The following is a 16,296-nucleotide window of genomic DNA, read 5'->3' as shown; positions in this document are numbered from 1 at the left end:
GTGCCAGCATCATAATGGGCAGCTGGCCGTGATGTCACCGCGTTGCCGTGGTGGCGTTTGTGACACGGCCACCCGGGAGGGGGGTGTAGGCAGAGCACGGAGGTGGGTCCTGCATCCTGAAGGGGCATCTGGTACAGAGCAGACGCATCTGAAGGATGAGCTCCAGCATGGCTGACGCCAACGAGGAGCAACCTGGGATGAGCGAGGACGGTCCCAAGGTGGGCCATGCCTCTGGACGAACACGCAGTGAAACTGAAGGTACACGGGCCCACAGCCACCATGGGAGCAGTGCTGCAGCCAGTCTTGGGATGGAGATGACACTTTTCCATCTGCCACCTCCATCCTGCCCAGCAGTGGGAGGGGTGCCAGGTAGAGGCAGATGCAGAGTGTGACCTGCTTTTCCTTTGCCCTCCAGAGCGAGTTGCCGTCTGGGATGCGGTGGCCGCCTTCATTCGAGAGCAGCTCCTGGTGCACAAGGTGTGTTTGTTGGCTGTCGGGTTCCTCCTCGCCCTGTCTGGCTCAGCCGGGACTTCCTCTGAGCCTTCCCCTGCACACACAGCAGGAAACTCACCCTATGTTTCCCTGCTGAGCTGCATTTGGGAGGAAAGGCGAGGAGAAGAAGCGGGCTGTGCAGCCCCAAAGCCATCCCCGCTGCCCTGGCTTGTGCCTCTGAACAGCAGGAGGGGGCTCCTGAGCACTGTCCCCACACAGAACCACCTCCAGCTCTTCCTCCAGCCAGCCCTTAACTCTTCCTCCCTTTCTTCCTCCTCCACTCGCAGGGGGTCTGGATTCCCACCTTCGGCTCCTTTGACATCATCTCCAAGGAGATCAGGACGGAGGACAGGACCGTGACCCTGTGCTGGCCCGTGTTTCAACTGGCCAGCAACCTCATTGCTATGCACCGCCTCAGGTCCCGCAGGGGGTCCCTGCCAGGTAGGAGGGGGGATTAAACCCTTGCTGGCTTCATGGATGGGGCAAACAGGGCCACCGCCTCCCTTCTCAGAAGCAGACCTCCCCCTCTGAGGAGCCCGTCCAAACGCGGGGCCGTTCTGGATGATGTCCCTTAGAAGCAGTTCTAGGTGAAAGAGCAACCTTATCATCAACCCCATCCCTGGTATTTTCTCAGTTGACAGGAAGGTGGAGGCCCTGAAGAGCAGCCAGGTGGCCGCAGCCGCCTCCGTGAGCTGGAAGACAGCACAGAAGTGCATCCAAAGCACCGTGTCGCTGCTCTCCAGCTGCCTGCAGAATGGGGAGAACGTGGCTGTGGTTCTTAAGGATGTTGGAGTGCTGCTCATTGACGGGCTGACCTTCCAAATGAAGTTTTATTATGACTTCCTCGAGACGCTGTCGGGGAAAGAGAACTTCAGGAGAGCCGTCCGCAAGGTGAGCCGTAGGTTTCTCCATAGCGCGGGCAGTGCCGTGAGCCTTACTCAGCCCGCACACGGCCCACCAGGACCTGGGCAGCTGCTCGAGCCGTGCAGGTGCTGTGGTGCTGTCAGCTCTCCCTGCTTCGGGCTCCTCGTGTCCCCTGTGCCTCAGCCATGACCAGGACATCTCACAACCTCCCTGTTCCTCCCCTGCAGGCCCCCTCGCTGCTGGACATGGGGGTGTCCCGTGTGACACCGGTGGCTTCCCTGGTGTTCTCTGGATGCCTTGTTGTCTTTCCCAAGTGAGTATTTTTCTGCTGCTTGATGCAGCTGCTCAGCTCTCATTCCGTAGCGCTTGTGCCTCGTGTCCGTCAGTGTCCTGCCCAGGAGGATGTGCCAGAGAATCACAGAATGACTGGAGCAGGAAGGAACCAAAAAGAGCACCCAGTCCCACTGCCCTGCGGGGAACAGGGACACCTACCTCCAAATGAGGTTGCTCTGAGCCTGGTCCAGCCAGGCCTTGAATGCCTGTCCAGGCATCCAGCATCTCTCTGGGCAAGACATCCCTGTGCCTCACCACCCTCCAGCCAAAACCTTCTTCCTCCCATCCAAAGCCAGTCTTCCCTGAAACTGTTTCCCCTCCTCCTATCCCAAGTGACCCTGCTATCGGCTTTAGAAAGCCTTCATGCAGCATGAAAACGTGCCTGTGAGCAGACAAGCAGAGCGAGCAGCAAGGATTGCTGTTGCACTGTCACACCGCTCACTGCCTTTTCCTCGCTTACAGGTTTCAAATGGAGTTGGTCCCCAAACTGCCGCCCCTGATACGCCGCCAGTCCTCCGGGAGCTTCTCTGGGTCAGGGAAAGCAACCAAAGTAGAGACTTTGCCACCTCTTACTGGGGGCAAGAAAGGTAAAGTGGCTTCCAGCTCCTTTCCACAGCACGGGCAACCAACTGGAGGTGGGCAGTCCCTTGCTGACCATCAGCCCAGGGCTCTGATGTGCGTCAAACCTTTGTGCCGGCTCAGCACGGCCTCTTCCCCTTAGGTTATGGTTGGCCAGTCCAAAAGAAAGGTGCAGGGTGTGACGTACCCCCATCCCTGACTATGGCAGGAGGATCTCAGGCCCTGCCCTCCCCCAGTGGAAGGGCAGGGACATCAAAAGTCACCCTGCCGCCTTATTGTCACCAGACAGCTCCTCTTTCCCAAAGCCAGCGTCCCTCCTGCAGCTCCAAAGCAGAGCTGAACTGCAGAGAGGAGGAGTGGGGACAGAGATGGTTTCAGGGCAGGTTCTGGGAACAGGCCTGAGTGCTGCTTGTGAGCGAGCCAAAGGCTTGATGGCGAATCTCCTCTTCCTTCCCAACTGCAGTAAGATTTGACAAGACTCCAACCTTCATCAGACGCCTGAGCACTGCAATTGTTGATGGAGGGCAGTTGCGAAAGATAAAGAACAGACTGCGGAGGGAGAGCATTGCCTGCAGGTGAGGCTGGCGGCTGTGGGCTGGGTTGTGCATGGAGGTGACCCAACGAGAGCCCATTCCCTAACACCAAAGGGTCGCTGCTTGTTTGTGGTCGCCCGAGAGTGCTGGGATGGGGACGCCAGGATCCCCCCAGCTCACAGGGCTGGCCCCTCTCCACATCTCCGGAGAGCCCCGGGGCAGCCGGTCAGCTGTCTGTGGGGAAGGCTGCATTACAGCCCAGGCTCCTGGCTCAGTCTTGAGGGATGCGGCCCCAAAGCCGTCAGCCACTCAGGCGGACCCCTCCCGCTCTGTCCTTTCAGTGTTCTGCCACCCATCCGGGCAGTGCATGCAGCCCCAGAGCAGCCGATGAGCTGCCAGCTGCAGGGCCAGGAGGAAACGGATAACCAAGAAGGGCTGGGCCGAACAAGACGGGTCAAGTTCCTCGATGAAGGAGGAGAAGCAGAGGAAGCCCAGCATGAGGGTGCGCTGCCCGAACTGCAGGAAGATGAGACCCCAGACAAACCATCCAGGCTGGCGCTTCGGGCATGCGACTCGGTGACACTTTTGAGGAAGAGGGTTGAGAAGAGCAGGGAACAGTGGGAACAAGCCAAGGAAATGGCAGCAGCAACATCCCGTGGTGAGACCAGCCTGCCCGAGGAGTCCTGCGACAGATCTGTATTGCTGCCTCCCATAAGGGAAAAAACGGGGTCTCCCACTAGAAAGATGACAGCAGCACCATCTCATGGTGAGCCCAGCTTGCCCAAGGAGCCCTCTGTTGTCCCATCTGGGTTGCTGCCACCCATAAAGGAAGAAATGGGGTCTCCCACGCAAGAGATGGCAGCAGCAGCATCTCGTGCTGAGTCCAGCCTACCCGAGGAGTCCTCAACCATCAGATCTGGATTTCTACCTCCCATAAGGAAAGAAACGGGGTCTCCCAGACGTCAGTCTCCAAAGACCGAAGCCCCATCCCGCAGGAAGAGCACACCCAACACACACTGATGCGGGCATGGGGTGCCCAGGACAGACAGAGCTCCACCGGAGGCTGCTTAACAGCTACTGAGTCCCATTTGGGTCATTGAGACCCATTTGTGTCATTCCTGCACACCACCTCCTTGAAGAAAAGCAAAGGAACAAGGAGAGAGAGTGAGGACTCTTCCAAGACCCCTTGCCTCTTTAGGAGCAAAACCCCACTGCTGGAAGTGTTTGAGACAAGGGATAAAGACTGTCATATAGTCTTATGTAATATTAGTATAATATTAGTAATATTTGCTCTTGCTATTCTACATCACAACATCATACTCAATATAACCATCTACCTATAAATAAACAATAATCAAAACAACATATGCTCACGGGTCTGTATACATATATATACACAGAGTTACCGACTACTTGGAGGTGGCCACAGCCAGGCAGGAACAGATCCCAGCAGTCCCTGCTAAGCATGACAACAAGGACACAGAGTGTAGGTTTGCTGAGGGATGTATTGATCATCAGAGGATGTCACTGATCATCGGGGTCTTCACTGGTCATGCGAGGATGTCAGAGTGCAGCACTGGCAAGGAGGAGCCTTGTCCCAAGGACTCAGGGCAGGAGAAGGACTTGCAGCAGCCAAGAGACCCAGGGCAGGACGTTGAGTCCCCTGGGGACAGAAGCCACATCCCCTGTCCCACCTGCATGGTGACTGGGCCATCCAATAGGGCACCCTGAGCCTGCCTCCTCCAGATCCATTCCTCTGCACAGCCCCATAGAGCGCAAAGGAAGGGCTGGAGGTGACAGTGCCCAGGTCCCCCTGGAACAGGCCACGGACAGTCCCCTCCATGCCATCAATTAATTCCCAGCCCCTGATTCCTGGTCCTCAGGGCTGCGAAGACACCCAGGGTCTCCCCAAGTGCATGGGGCAGCCATGAGGGAACTGTGAGACTGGAGGATCAAAGGGTGACCCCATCCAAGTCTCCTGGTTTGTCCCAGGGCTGCCCCCATCCCCACAGCTGCCAAGGTCTGTGTGCACCTCTGCCCATGGAGGAGCCCGACATAGGGACATGGCAGGAGTCTGGGGGGGGGAGGGGGGGGCAGAGGGAATTAGGGGTGCCCAGAGCCTTGGGGGTGCCAAATATAGAGGAAGGGGGATCTCAATGGGAGGAGAATGGGGGAAAATTAAACGCAGGGGGTTGGGCACCTAAAGAGATGAGAATCGAGCTGCCAAAGAAAGGAGACCAGTTGGTTCCAAAAGGATGGGATACTGGGACCCAATGTGAGGGCATTTGGAGCTGCAAAGAGAAGGGATTTGGGGTACCCAAGGAAAAGATGAGTAGGGTGCAAATGGGAGAAATCTGGATGGGACAAATTGAGGGGTGGTCTCAATTTGGCACAAACAGCTGTGTTTGTGGAGTGAGTGGTCATTTCTAGAAACAGAAAAGCAGTCATTAATGCTAAACTGGAGATGAGCATTCAACATGAGGAGCCATAACAGGTAAAAAGACAGACTGACTCCATTAACCAGGAAGAAAATCCAGCAAAGGTGGATAAGGACCAGCCCTTGTAGCTGTCAGCTTCCAGGCACTGCTTCATCACACAAGTGAACATGGAGTTGGAATGTTCTGGTGACAGAAAGAGCACAGCCTTAGAAAAGAGCCCTTTGGCCTTAGCTCGCCCACCCGAGCTCCACACTTGGATCTCCTTAGTGAGGAGCTGCAGTCAGACAGGGGAAACGTTGGTCTCACCTTCTTATATGCTCTTCTGAATGTGTTGCTCAGGCTTCTCACTGCCATCCGTCGCACAGCAGTGAGTCTGTGCTGTGCTTTCTCCATCAGGACGTCCAGGATGCTCTCCAGGAACCTCCTCTGTGTGATGGGTGGTTCTTTCATCAGCTAAAATAAAGCAACATATCCATGAGCTCCAAGATACAGCTTAAGCCCTGGCACAGCACGTGAACAGGCACTCTACAAAGGAGCATCCTGTGGAGTCTCAATGATGACGCTCCGCTCTGTCACCCTCTTCTCAAAGAAGGAGACAAGCCAAGCAGCGGTTTCTTAAGAACTCTCCTCTTGCAGCTGCCTCACTTCAGCAAAGAGAGCCGCTGCTGGGAGCCGAAGCTTTTCTGACTGGCAGTTCAGCCACCGGGACAGGGACCGTATCACAGCCCTTGAGATGAGCTGGTTGTGGAGCAGGACACTGCACACAGAGCACAAGCAGGAGGTATATGGTCACGCAGGAATGACACAGGCAATGACTCACAACTTTCATTGCTCCAACACAGGCGATACTCTGCCCGAACTCCCCCTGGTGTGTGGGAAGGGTCCTGGCAGCTGTTTCCCTCAGCACAGCCATGCACAACATGGTGAGATGGAGCCCCGGGGTCTCATCTGGTCAGCAGCCACATGGCATCTGCATGAGCCTGGGCTTTTTCCAAGGACACCCACATGCTCTGCCCGCACAGCAGCAGCATCCGCCTCTTCTCCATGCACCTGCTCAGCACCAGCTCCAGAGCCTCACAGTATGGGCTGGACAAAACCAACACAAAGCGATGCACCGCCAGGCCAAACAAATGTGTGCAACCTGTGCCTATGCATGGGGAAAATGGGAAGGCTGTAGCCCTCGTCTCATCATAAATAAGCAGAACTGGACGGGGAAGGACAGCCCCCCCCAACCTCCCCCTCCATTCTGCAGGACCTTGAAGCTCTTCCCCAGCTGGAGCAATTCTAGGATTCCATGATCCCAAATGCATCCCAAGCCCATCCCATATCCAGAGCCCAGCCCATATCTATCCCATTTCTGATATCCCATCCCGTATCCATCGCATATCCACATCCCCACAGCCCACGTGCCAATCCCAAATCTCACAGCCCAATCCCAATCCCAATCTCATTCCCAGTCCCTCATCTCCAACCCACCTCCCACCTGTCAATCCCAATCCCTCATTCCTAATCCCAATCCCGATTCCCATCCCAATCCCCCATCCCGTCCCCGGTCAAATCCGAACGCATCCCAAGCCCCGCCCCTGCCGCCGCTCCGCCCCGCCCCCGCTCTCTCATTGGTCATGGGCAGCTCCGCCCCGCCCCCGGCCTCTCATTGGTCATGGGCAGCTCCGGCCCGCCCCCGGCCACTCTTTGGTCAGAGGCAGTTCCGTCCCGATCGTACTTCTCATTGGTCAGCGGCAGCACCGCCGGCTCCGATTGGCTGAGGCTGCCCGGGCAGCCCCGAGGCGGAACCGCGGCACGGCGGGAGCGGTGCTGAGCACGGCGGCGCCGGAGGTGTGCGGGAGAACGGCTCCGGGCCGGGGCCGGGGAGAGGAACCGTGCGCGGCCCGAAGCGGCCCGCCCTGCCCTCCGGCGTGGGATGCGGGGATTTGGGGCGGCTGAAGGACTCGGGGCCCCCACCGCCGCAGCGCCGCTGCCCGCGTCCGGGCCGTCCCCCCCGAGCCGTCCAGAGCTGCTCCCGGTGCCTCCCGGGGCTGAGGTGGGCTGTGGGTGTAGGGGGCAGTGGGGGAGGAGTGGGGGGGATGGGGGAGCTGAGGGGGCTGTGGGGGAACCATAGGGTAATATGGGGCTATAGGGAGGGTATAGAGTAATATGCAGGTACGGGGGGGGGTGGGGGGGGGGGATAGGGTAATACGGGGCTGCGGGGGGCAGTGGGAGGGATATAGGGGTGAATAGTGGGGGATATGTGGTTGTAGTGGGCTGTGGGGGGATACCAAGCGATATGAGGAATTGGGTTGCTCTGAGAGGAATATGGGGGCTGTCGGGGGGTGTGGGGATGTAGGTAGCTGTTGTGGGAATGTAGGGGGGTGTGGAGGTATGGAGGGGCTATCGGGAGAGATCTGGGGCTATAGGGAGCTTTTGGGGGTCTATAGAGGGATATAGAGCAGTGCGGGGTTTATAGAAGGATATGGGGCTGTAGGGAGCTAGGGGGACTGCAGGGGTAGATGTAGGTGTATATGGGGCTATGGGGAGCTTCACAGTGGCCATAGGAGGGATATGGGGTTATAGAAAGTTGTCTGGAACTTTTGACGTGATATAGGAGGATATGGGACAGCAGGGGCTCTGGGGAGGATATAGGGGACTGTGGAGGGGATACAGGGCTGATGCTGGGCTGTGGGGGGCTACAAGGGATCATGGGGCTATAGGGAGCTGGGGGGCTGCGACATTATATAGGGCTGTGGGGGGAGCTATAAGGTTCTAAAAGGGGCCTGTAGGGTGCTCTGGGTGGGTTATAGGAGGATTATGGGGGATATGTGTCTCTAGGGAGCTGTGGGTGGGCAGTAGGAGGATTCTAGTGGGATACAGGGCTATAGGGGATGTATGGGGCTATAGGGTGATATGGGGCTACAGAGTGGGTTATAGGGGCATGTGGGGCTAGAAGGCTCTCCCTCGCTTCCCCTTTCCCTTTCCCCCTCCCCTCCCCCTTCCATAGCAGGGTGGGTGAAAAGCTAGTCCCGAAATTTAAATCAGAATTGGAATTGTATTGGACTAGAATATGACTGTTTTGTGGTCTTGGATCTGAACTGCGTTTTCTCCTGGGGCTTCAGGTCCAGGTACTGTTTAATAATGACTGTGGAGAAGGTTTCAGCATCCAGTCTCCTGCTCAGGAAGAAAGAAGGAAGTTTCTGGAGGACTTGCTGACGAGTGGAGCTGATGCTGAACCTCCCCTTCCAAGTAGGCAGCAGGTGAGGCCGTGGTGCATCTCAGCCTTTCCTCAGCGCAAGGTAGCAGCGATTCAGGCTGTGCTTTGCACTGCTCCTCCAGCAGCACTTGTGCTTCTATCTGAGCAGCAGGCGGCCGCCAACGTTGTCTGCTGTCTGCAGGCTGGGCAGGCACGGGAAGCACTGCCAGCAGCAGCAGCTGCCCTGCTTTGGTTCAGAGCTGTCAGACCTCTGTGTGTCTTTGCTCCCCCTCCAGCCGGTTGTGAAGAGCCCTTCCATTGTGGAGAGGGCTGCGGCTTGAGTTGAGCATCTCCTGGTGTGTCACACAGATCCAGGGCTTTCAAGAAGCTGCTGCTTTCAAGTGCTTCAGATGGTGAATGTTCCTAGACAGAGCGCTTGTCTCCTCCAAGCTCTGAAGCCAAGGTTTGTTCTGCAGGTCCCGCTGATGGCACAGGCATCAAACAGCCCAGAGCTCATGGCTGGGGAGAGACTGCGTATTGCTTTGTGAAGGGAGAGCTGGAGGAGGGCTTTGAGCAGCGCTGCGCAGGAATGCAAGCAGCTGGTAAGAGAAGAGGTGTGTGTGCTGAGAGCAAGGGCTGTACGGCTCATGTCTGGGTGCTGACATGGAATGCAGGCAGAGCTCTTTGCAACTAAGTGTTGGCTTCAGTTTAGCTCCTCCTTTCCTCTCTCCCTTTGAGCAACCTCTGTTACCATTCTGCTGAGAATGGCTAAAGGTGCACCCGTGGCTGGCATCAAGACTAACTTGATCAAGCCATAGGAGAGCTCCAAACAACAAGAAGCAGAAAATTGTTGCATGTTCTAGGGGAATATGCAGACATCACACGTGACAGGTTATGCATAGATTACTGAATTGTTTGGAGATAAATCTATCCCCCTTTTTGCTGCATTCTTTCCTCTTTTCCTCCTTTCCAACCTCACTAAAGGAAATTCTCATCTCTGCTGCACCTTCTGTCCCACCAGGACCTCTCACTGCCTGGACAAACGTTTTCATAACACTTCTGGGCATGTGACATTTCCATAACTGACCAATCCTGACTGCACAGCAGTTCCCATTCACACGTGTTATTCCATCAATTAAAAAGAAAACGAGAGGAAAAACTACCAATCTGAACAGCCAGCAGGACCAAGCTGAGCTCTGCTGTGTGATCTAACTAAGAGCTCGGTCCATCTGCAGGTGTCGGCAGTGTGAGCTACGACTTCTTACTGGTTGGGGTGCGAGGCCGAGAAGGCGTGGAGGGCGTGGCTCCAGGCCAGCCAGGAGATGTCACAGCACGGATGGCATCACCCGGAGCCTGTGTGCTGTCACAATGCGCTGCCATGACGACGCCGGGCCCTCCCCAAGGACAGCCGGCCACTGGCTCGAGGCACCTCATTTGTGAGCTGTGCTGCCCGCAGCCGCTCGCCGTGCCCTGTGCCTGAGAGCAGCCCCAGCAGCAGAGCAGCTCAGCCTCATCGCACTCGTCCTCCAAGGCTCAGAGAGGTGAGGGAGAGCTCCTGCACACTTCAGGCTGCAGAGCCCAGCTGCAGGATGCGGGCTTGGCTGCAGTGTGTGTGAGGGGCGTGTAGCACAGGACTGGCAGTGAGCAGGAGAAATTGCTGCCGGCCCTTCCTGCTCAGGAACTCCCGTCAGTAACTGCTCTGCTCTTGCCTTTAGGTTTGGAGGCACATGCCTGCCAGCATGGACGGAGCCTGGGTGGGGACCTGGAGACCTCATCGCCCACGTGGCCTCATCTCGGCCCAGTTCCCCAGCCCCGGGCCCCAGTACTCCATCCCGGGGACAACAGGTACAGCGACCATCCCCAGGGCTGGTCAGAGGGGCAGAGCAGCTCCCCAGCCTTGCCCTGTTCTGTCAGAGCCTCCTGGCTCTCTGGTGCAGCTGCAAGCCAGGCCTGGCCGAGGAAGGCCAATGCTGCTGGCGCTGCTCCTTGTGACCCGAGGACAAAGGGGCCTGCTTCTGGCCTGGGCCCAAAGGAGCTCAAAACATGCAGCTGCACAGCTCTTCTCTTCTGCTTTTCCTCCTAGGTTACGTGGGCCACAGCCCCACCAAAAACCGTGCACCCGCATACACGTTTAGAGGGACCAAACGGCCTGCGGCAGAGAGCTGTGGGCCAGGTCCCTGCTACTTTGTGGAGCCGGCCATCACTAGGAATGGCAAGTACGTGGTTCCAGGCACCCACCTCCGGGGACGACCCACGACAAAGACCACCGTCACCCCCGGACCGAGTGAGTAGCACTGCTGCAGCACTTCTCCCAGACAACACGAGCACGCAGCACGTTTGCCTGGGGTCAGCTCACGCCCTGATGGAGCTGTAGGTCTTTTTTGAGAGAGCATTAGCTGCTCTGAGCAGCGATAAATGCCCTCGGAGAAGGACAGCTGCCCAGCACCATGGGCCCAGGGCACAAGGCCCCCATGTTTGAAAAGAACAAGGAGCAGGGAGCTGACAGGAGGGACAGCAAGGCAGGACATAGTGGCGGGGCACAGAGAAGTGTCCCCGCGTGCTGCCTGTGTCCCCCAGCAATTCTGCAGCTCTTCAGAGGACTCTTTCTGGCTGCAGAAGGAGACCAGCCCTTCACAGCTTTCTTCCTCCTCTGCTCTGTCCCAGGTGACTACCGCACCGAAGCTGCCAACAGGCACGTCTTCAAGTGCCCACCGGTGCAGTCCATGGCCTTCCGGCGGGAGCCCCTCCGGACAGACCGCCCTCCAGGTACGTGACCCTGGCAAAGGCAGACCCTTCAGCCTGAGCATCCTCCAGGGACGGGCTGCTGCTCAGCACCAGCAGAGGGCCTACTGCATGGCCTGTGCGGCAAGATGCGGCGCTGGGCCACAAGCTTTCTTACATGACCACCACCTCTCGGCCAGCAGCGTCTCCAGCTGCTCATGCTCGAAGCTGCTGGCACTGGCCCTGTGTCAGAGGAGAGGCAGGAACTGGCAGAGGGGCGAGATGTCCCTCCACTTCCCACCAGCGGGCTGGGCAGGCTGCCCCTCGCTGCTGCTTCCATCTCCTCCATCCCCTCATGCACACACTCTCTGCTGCTCCTCCTGCAGGTCCTGGCACTTACACACTGCCCAGGCTGATGGGGCCCAACACAGCCTACACATCGGCCAGCCCCTGCTACTCCATGAGGGGAAGGAGCCAGCGCGGTCGCTTTGACGAGGACCTTGCCAAGGTGAGCTCTGCTGCTCCTCTTTTCCATGTTAGAGTCCGAACTTGGGCTGCTCTCCCTGTGCCACAGGGGCTTCGAAGCCTGCTGCACTTTTGCTTAATGCAGCCTTCCAGGGAAAGAGAGAGCCTTGAATGTGACCCCAGCCCCGTGTGGCCATGCCTCTCTTGCAGACTCCAGGTCCTGCGGCGCTCCCCAAAGTGGCTGTGGATGTGTATAAGACCAGGGCGCCCGCATACACGATGCCAGCCCGACCAAAACATGGAGAGGGCAAAGCAGTGAAGCCCGGGCCAGCAGACTACAGCGTAGGCCGGGTAAGGCCTCAGCTCAGCTCTTCCCCTCTGCTTCACAAGCACAGCCTTCATGCCTCTCCCCCTTTCCCTGAGGCTTCATCCAGCCAAACAGCTTCTGGCTGCAGGAACCAAGTGCAGGACAGCAGGCCTGCTCCTTGCCCTCGTGCCACCTTCAAGTAGAGGAAGTGAGGAACAGCGCAGCACACAGTTTTTCCTCCCTCTGCTCCTATTCCCTTCAATGGGCCATGCTGGTCCTTCCCAAGCTCTTCTGGGGGATGCAGCTCAGAGGGGCTCCAAGCATCACACCCCCAGCATAGGAGAGTTAGCTGTGAGGTCCCAGGTGCGCAGCCAGCCCTCTTTGAGACAGGAGGGGCCCATAAGAGCACATGTAAGGCCAGCACACCTCCCTGAGCCAGCTCTGCTCTAGCAGGGAGTTGCACCGGCTCTGCACTGGGTGCTCAGCCCTTCCCAGTGAGGCACCAGGGACTGTCTGGGATTGGGAGGGGTGCAGGACAGCAGGGAGCAATGGCAGCAAAGAAGGGCCCTTGCTGATCTGCCTTTCCTTTCTGCCCTTCCAGGTGACGCTGATCAAGCCCCAGGCGCCTGCCTCCACTTTCGGGATCCGGCATTCCCTCTACACAACCCCTCTCATCGTGGAATAAGACACGAAGTCTGGAAGGCCGTGGTTGCTTTCCTGGAAGAGGAGGGGAGAAGAAAGAGCATCCAACTGCCGGTTTCCTTCTGATTCCATTTCCCTTCATCCAGTTGGGCTTTTGCCCATTATACTGTTAGATGTTAGTGTTAGGAGTAAGTCATTAATAAATTAATTTAGTACCTTTATGTATACCTTCTTGTTACTCCTTTTTCCTCACCGCTGCACACAGGAATGCGCTGCCGCTCCCTGAAGCCTTTCTAACATCAGCGCATTGCAAACCACTGACGCTTGCTTTATCAGCCATTTGCATTACTGAGGTCTGCCACGTGCTGAAGTAAGGAATAAATGCAGCGAATAGCAAAGGGAGGCCGGCGTGGGCAGTGCAGCCCTTCCAGCGCCATCAGGTAGATGTCAGTGAGATGCCTGGGGCTGGGTGACTTAAACACCTGCTGGTGATCATCTGCCAGCTTACAGGATGGGCAGCATTTCCTGTACCCGTGACAACACCTGGCTTGGCCATAAAGACATTCCTGGAACAAAGGTTGAAGGGAAAATAATGAAACACGGAGGCAAAAAGAGAATAAAAAGCAATGGATAGCAACAAGGATAGAGAAAGCAAGTAGGAATGCTAACCATAGCACAGAAAAGCAAATCAAGGGAAAGAATGGAAAAAAGCAAACTTGCAGGAATGGAGAAATGTGGGAAGAGCTGTGCCCCTGCTGCCACAGGAGCTGCATGGGAGGAAAAGAATCTGGGCCAGAATGTAAGAGGAACTCCTTTGGGTTCTGGGTTTGAAGCACAGCTGAGAAGCCATGCCCGGGAGGAGCTGTGGGCCGCTCCAGGCCACCTTGCTGTCTCCCCAAGAGATGAGGTGCATAGGCTTGGCAGTGGCTGAAGTGCTGGCCAGAAGCAAGCATCCGTGTGGAGGAAGGCAAAGAGCAGAGGAGGATCCAGGGTAGCTACTGGGCATGGCCTTGCTCAGCAAGGGGAGGAAAAGCCTGGAGGGCATGAGCAGGGAACAGAGAAGGGCAGGCAGTAGGTGTGAAGTCGGGAGCAGAGAATGGTTTGTGTTGGAAGAGACCTCAAAGATCACACAGTTCCAACCACCTGCAGTAGGCAGGGACACTTCCCTCTACACCAGGGAGCTCCAAGTCCCATCCAGCCCGGCTTTGTGCACATAAACAAAGACAAACTAGTCTACCCCCTGAAACCTGTAACAGCCACTCAAGGGGACACACAGCACCTCTCATCATTTCATTACTCTGCATGCAAGGTTTAAAAGCAGAGCACTCACCCACAACCAGCAAAGCATTTTCCAGGTCTCCTGACCTCCCAGATTTAATACTGTCTGTTATGTCCTTGTTAGCAATGCCTCTGTACACATTGAAAACTAGGAGGAAGAGTCCATGGTAGTGAGTCAGAGAGATCCAAAGGACCACCTTGCAAGAACAAGCTCCTCACATGCTGCATGAACATTCTATCATTCCTGCAGCACTGCCAGCTAAATCAGGACCTTCTTCCCACTAGAATAATTCATTTCCATTGCTAACATGCTTACTAACTGGCCTACAACAACTGTTCCCATTTTCAAGACCTGGCAGATGAATTTCTCAGCTCCTCTCCCCCCTGCCCCAATGGTGGTCACACTCCACGATCTCTGCTTTCCATGCTAGAGCAGCAGCAAATTGTACTTAGGTTTCTGAAATCCCTTCCAGTCTCAGAAGGGAATAAAACAGACCGAAGGGAATGGATGCAATGTCTCACTAAGACACCTGTTGATCCAGAATAGCTTGCACTTACTCAACACCTATGAAGCTCCTACACAAGCATCACACACAAACATGGAAGGGAAGAAAAACCCAGGACGCTGTGGAGGGGTCCTACCTCTCAGGAGGTGATGCCTGTTCCATGTATAGAGGACAGACATAAATTGCACCTCATCTGTTCCCCATTTCTTCTCCCCCGCTTCGTACAGGAACTTATAGACATTATGGATGACAAAATAAGGCTCACGGAGAAGACTGGGTATACTCAAGATCTTTAATTCATTGGTGCTAGAGAACTGCTGGAACATACTTGTCCAGATCATGGATATTTTCCAACAAGCACCAACCAAGCATGGCAGCTCACAGCTGAAATGTCATTGCCCCTGCCAAGTAACCAGTCTACCTACAGACTTCTCATTAGAGACTTGCAAATGAGACCAGAACCCATTTATTCCCATTTCACGGGTTGGCTTCACTTCACCACACATCACATGCACAAGAACAGATAGCTCTTGCAAGGAAGCACATTCCTACACACCTGAGCATCCTGCTGAGCAGGGGAATCATTCACATACATTCCCTCCTCCTCAATTTATTTACATCAGTTCATTTGCTGGTGAAATTCTAATCTAGCTTCTCTCAGTACAATTAGCCACAGCGAGGTTGGCCAACATGTCACACCTACAAGCTCCCCAGATTTCTTCCTCCTCACACCTGCCTGCACACACACAAACTGACTGTCAGGCAGCAGGACAAGGCCAGGCCTTTTGCACTACTCATAAAGCCTGGAGTTCTCATTAATGAGACGAATCTCTTCACTGGTGCGAGAAGCCAGAATTTCCATCAGGCAGCCTTCATCTGTTCCTGCTCCCCAGGGAATTGCCAAGGCAAGATTTAAGATACCAACAACCGCTCCTGACATGCAACCAGGTTGCTTTAAGAGTTAATAATAAATTAAGAAGACATTCATAGTAAAGCAGTAAGCCCTTGGCCTGAACTTCAGCAATACAAAAGAAAGATTTCCAAACCTTCACAGCCCTCCTCAGTTCAAGCACATCAGAAGTGGCGGTGGGAGTCATCATCCCAACCATCACCCTCTCAAAATTCCCACTCAGCAACCACATCAAGTCACCAATCAAATCCTAGAAAACCAAGAGAGGAGGAAGGAGGTGGCAGAAGGTACGGCCTTCCAGGACAGACAGAACTGAGCCGTTCACCTCTTCTCTTTAGCCTCTAACCCTCCTTGCATCATCAGCTGCTCTGAACTGAACAAAAACAAAACTACCTTGGTCAAGGAAATTCTCCACCAACCTTTCTCTTATGGAGATTGGATCCTTTGTCACTTTTAACCCAAGTGACACAACCACCTTCACACATCTCCATAGACCTTTTAGGTGATCAGAACTTGCTGACGTTGGGAAACATTTAGTTTGGTCAAGATGTCGATAATGATATCTTCATCCATGCCTGCAAATGGAAAAAAATGGAAGCCAGTCGCCCTGCTGCCCCAAGCCCCCTACACAGCCAGTTCTCAACAGCCCCAGGACTACATCCATGCCTAGAAGATCATCCAGTCCAACCATCACCAATACTTCCCAGCTAAATCATATCCCTCAACACAACATCCAAATGTTTCCTGAACACCCCCACGGTCGGTGACTCCACCACCTCCCCAGGCAGTGCATTCCAGTGCCTGACTACCCTTTCCAAGAAGTAATACTTCCTAATGTCCAGCCTGAATCTCTCCTGGCGCAGCTTGAAACCATTCCCTCTAGTTCTATCACTGATTACATGAGAAAAGTGGCCGACTCCCAGCTCACCACAATCTCCCTTCAGGAAGTTATAGAGAGCTATAAGCTCTCCCCTGAGCATTTACTTCTCCAGGCTGAACATTCCCAGCTCCCTCAGCCGCTCCTCATAAGCCCTGTGCTCCAGA

General features: G+C 55.5%; 1 protein-coding gene, 1 long non-coding RNA gene and 2 pseudogenes across 2 annotated transcripts; 2 read left to right on the top strand and 2 right to left on the bottom strand.

Moving 5' to 3' along the window:
• The first annotated feature begins 167 nt into the window (after positions 1-167).
• LOC140260593 (uncharacterized) lies at positions 168-3,851 on the top strand. The gene is made up of 9 exons (XM_072353104.1): positions 168-258; positions 416-477; positions 780-933; positions 1,127-1,383; positions 1,584-1,669; positions 2,152-2,276; positions 2,732-2,843; positions 3,143-3,426; positions 3,649-3,851. The coding sequence occupies exons 1-9, from the start codon at positions 168-170 to the stop codon at positions 3,819-3,821; spliced, it is 1,344 nt and encodes a 447-aa protein (XP_072209205.1). The 3' UTR covers positions 3,822-3,851.
• A 1,128-nt stretch (positions 3,852-4,979) lies between these two features.
• Positions 4,980-6,205, bottom strand: LOC140260549 (uncharacterized). Its single transcript, XR_011905569.1, has 3 exons — positions 6,060-6,205; positions 5,546-5,692; positions 4,980-5,422 (listed from the first exon to the last, which is right to left on the bottom strand). It is a non-coding gene; the product is annotated as an uncharacterized lncRNA (long non-coding RNA).
• A 785-nt stretch (positions 6,206-6,990) lies between these two features.
• Positions 6,991-12,783, top strand: LOC140260421 (ciliary microtubule associated protein 1A-like; annotated as a pseudogene).
• Positions 12,784-13,566: 783 nt separating this feature from the next.
• LOC140260592 (annexin A4-like) lies at positions 13,567-15,825 on the bottom strand (annotated as a pseudogene).
• Positions 15,826-16,296: the final 471 nt, after the last annotated feature.

The sequence above is a fragment of the Excalfactoria chinensis genome, chromosome 18, assembly GCF_039878825.1.
Source record: "Excalfactoria chinensis isolate bCotChi1 chromosome 18, bCotChi1.hap2, whole genome shotgun sequence".
NCBI classification, from domain to species: domain Eukaryota; kingdom Metazoa; phylum Chordata; class Aves; order Galliformes; family Phasianidae; genus Excalfactoria; species Excalfactoria chinensis.
This window is presented reverse-complemented; position numbering and strand designations above follow the sequence as displayed.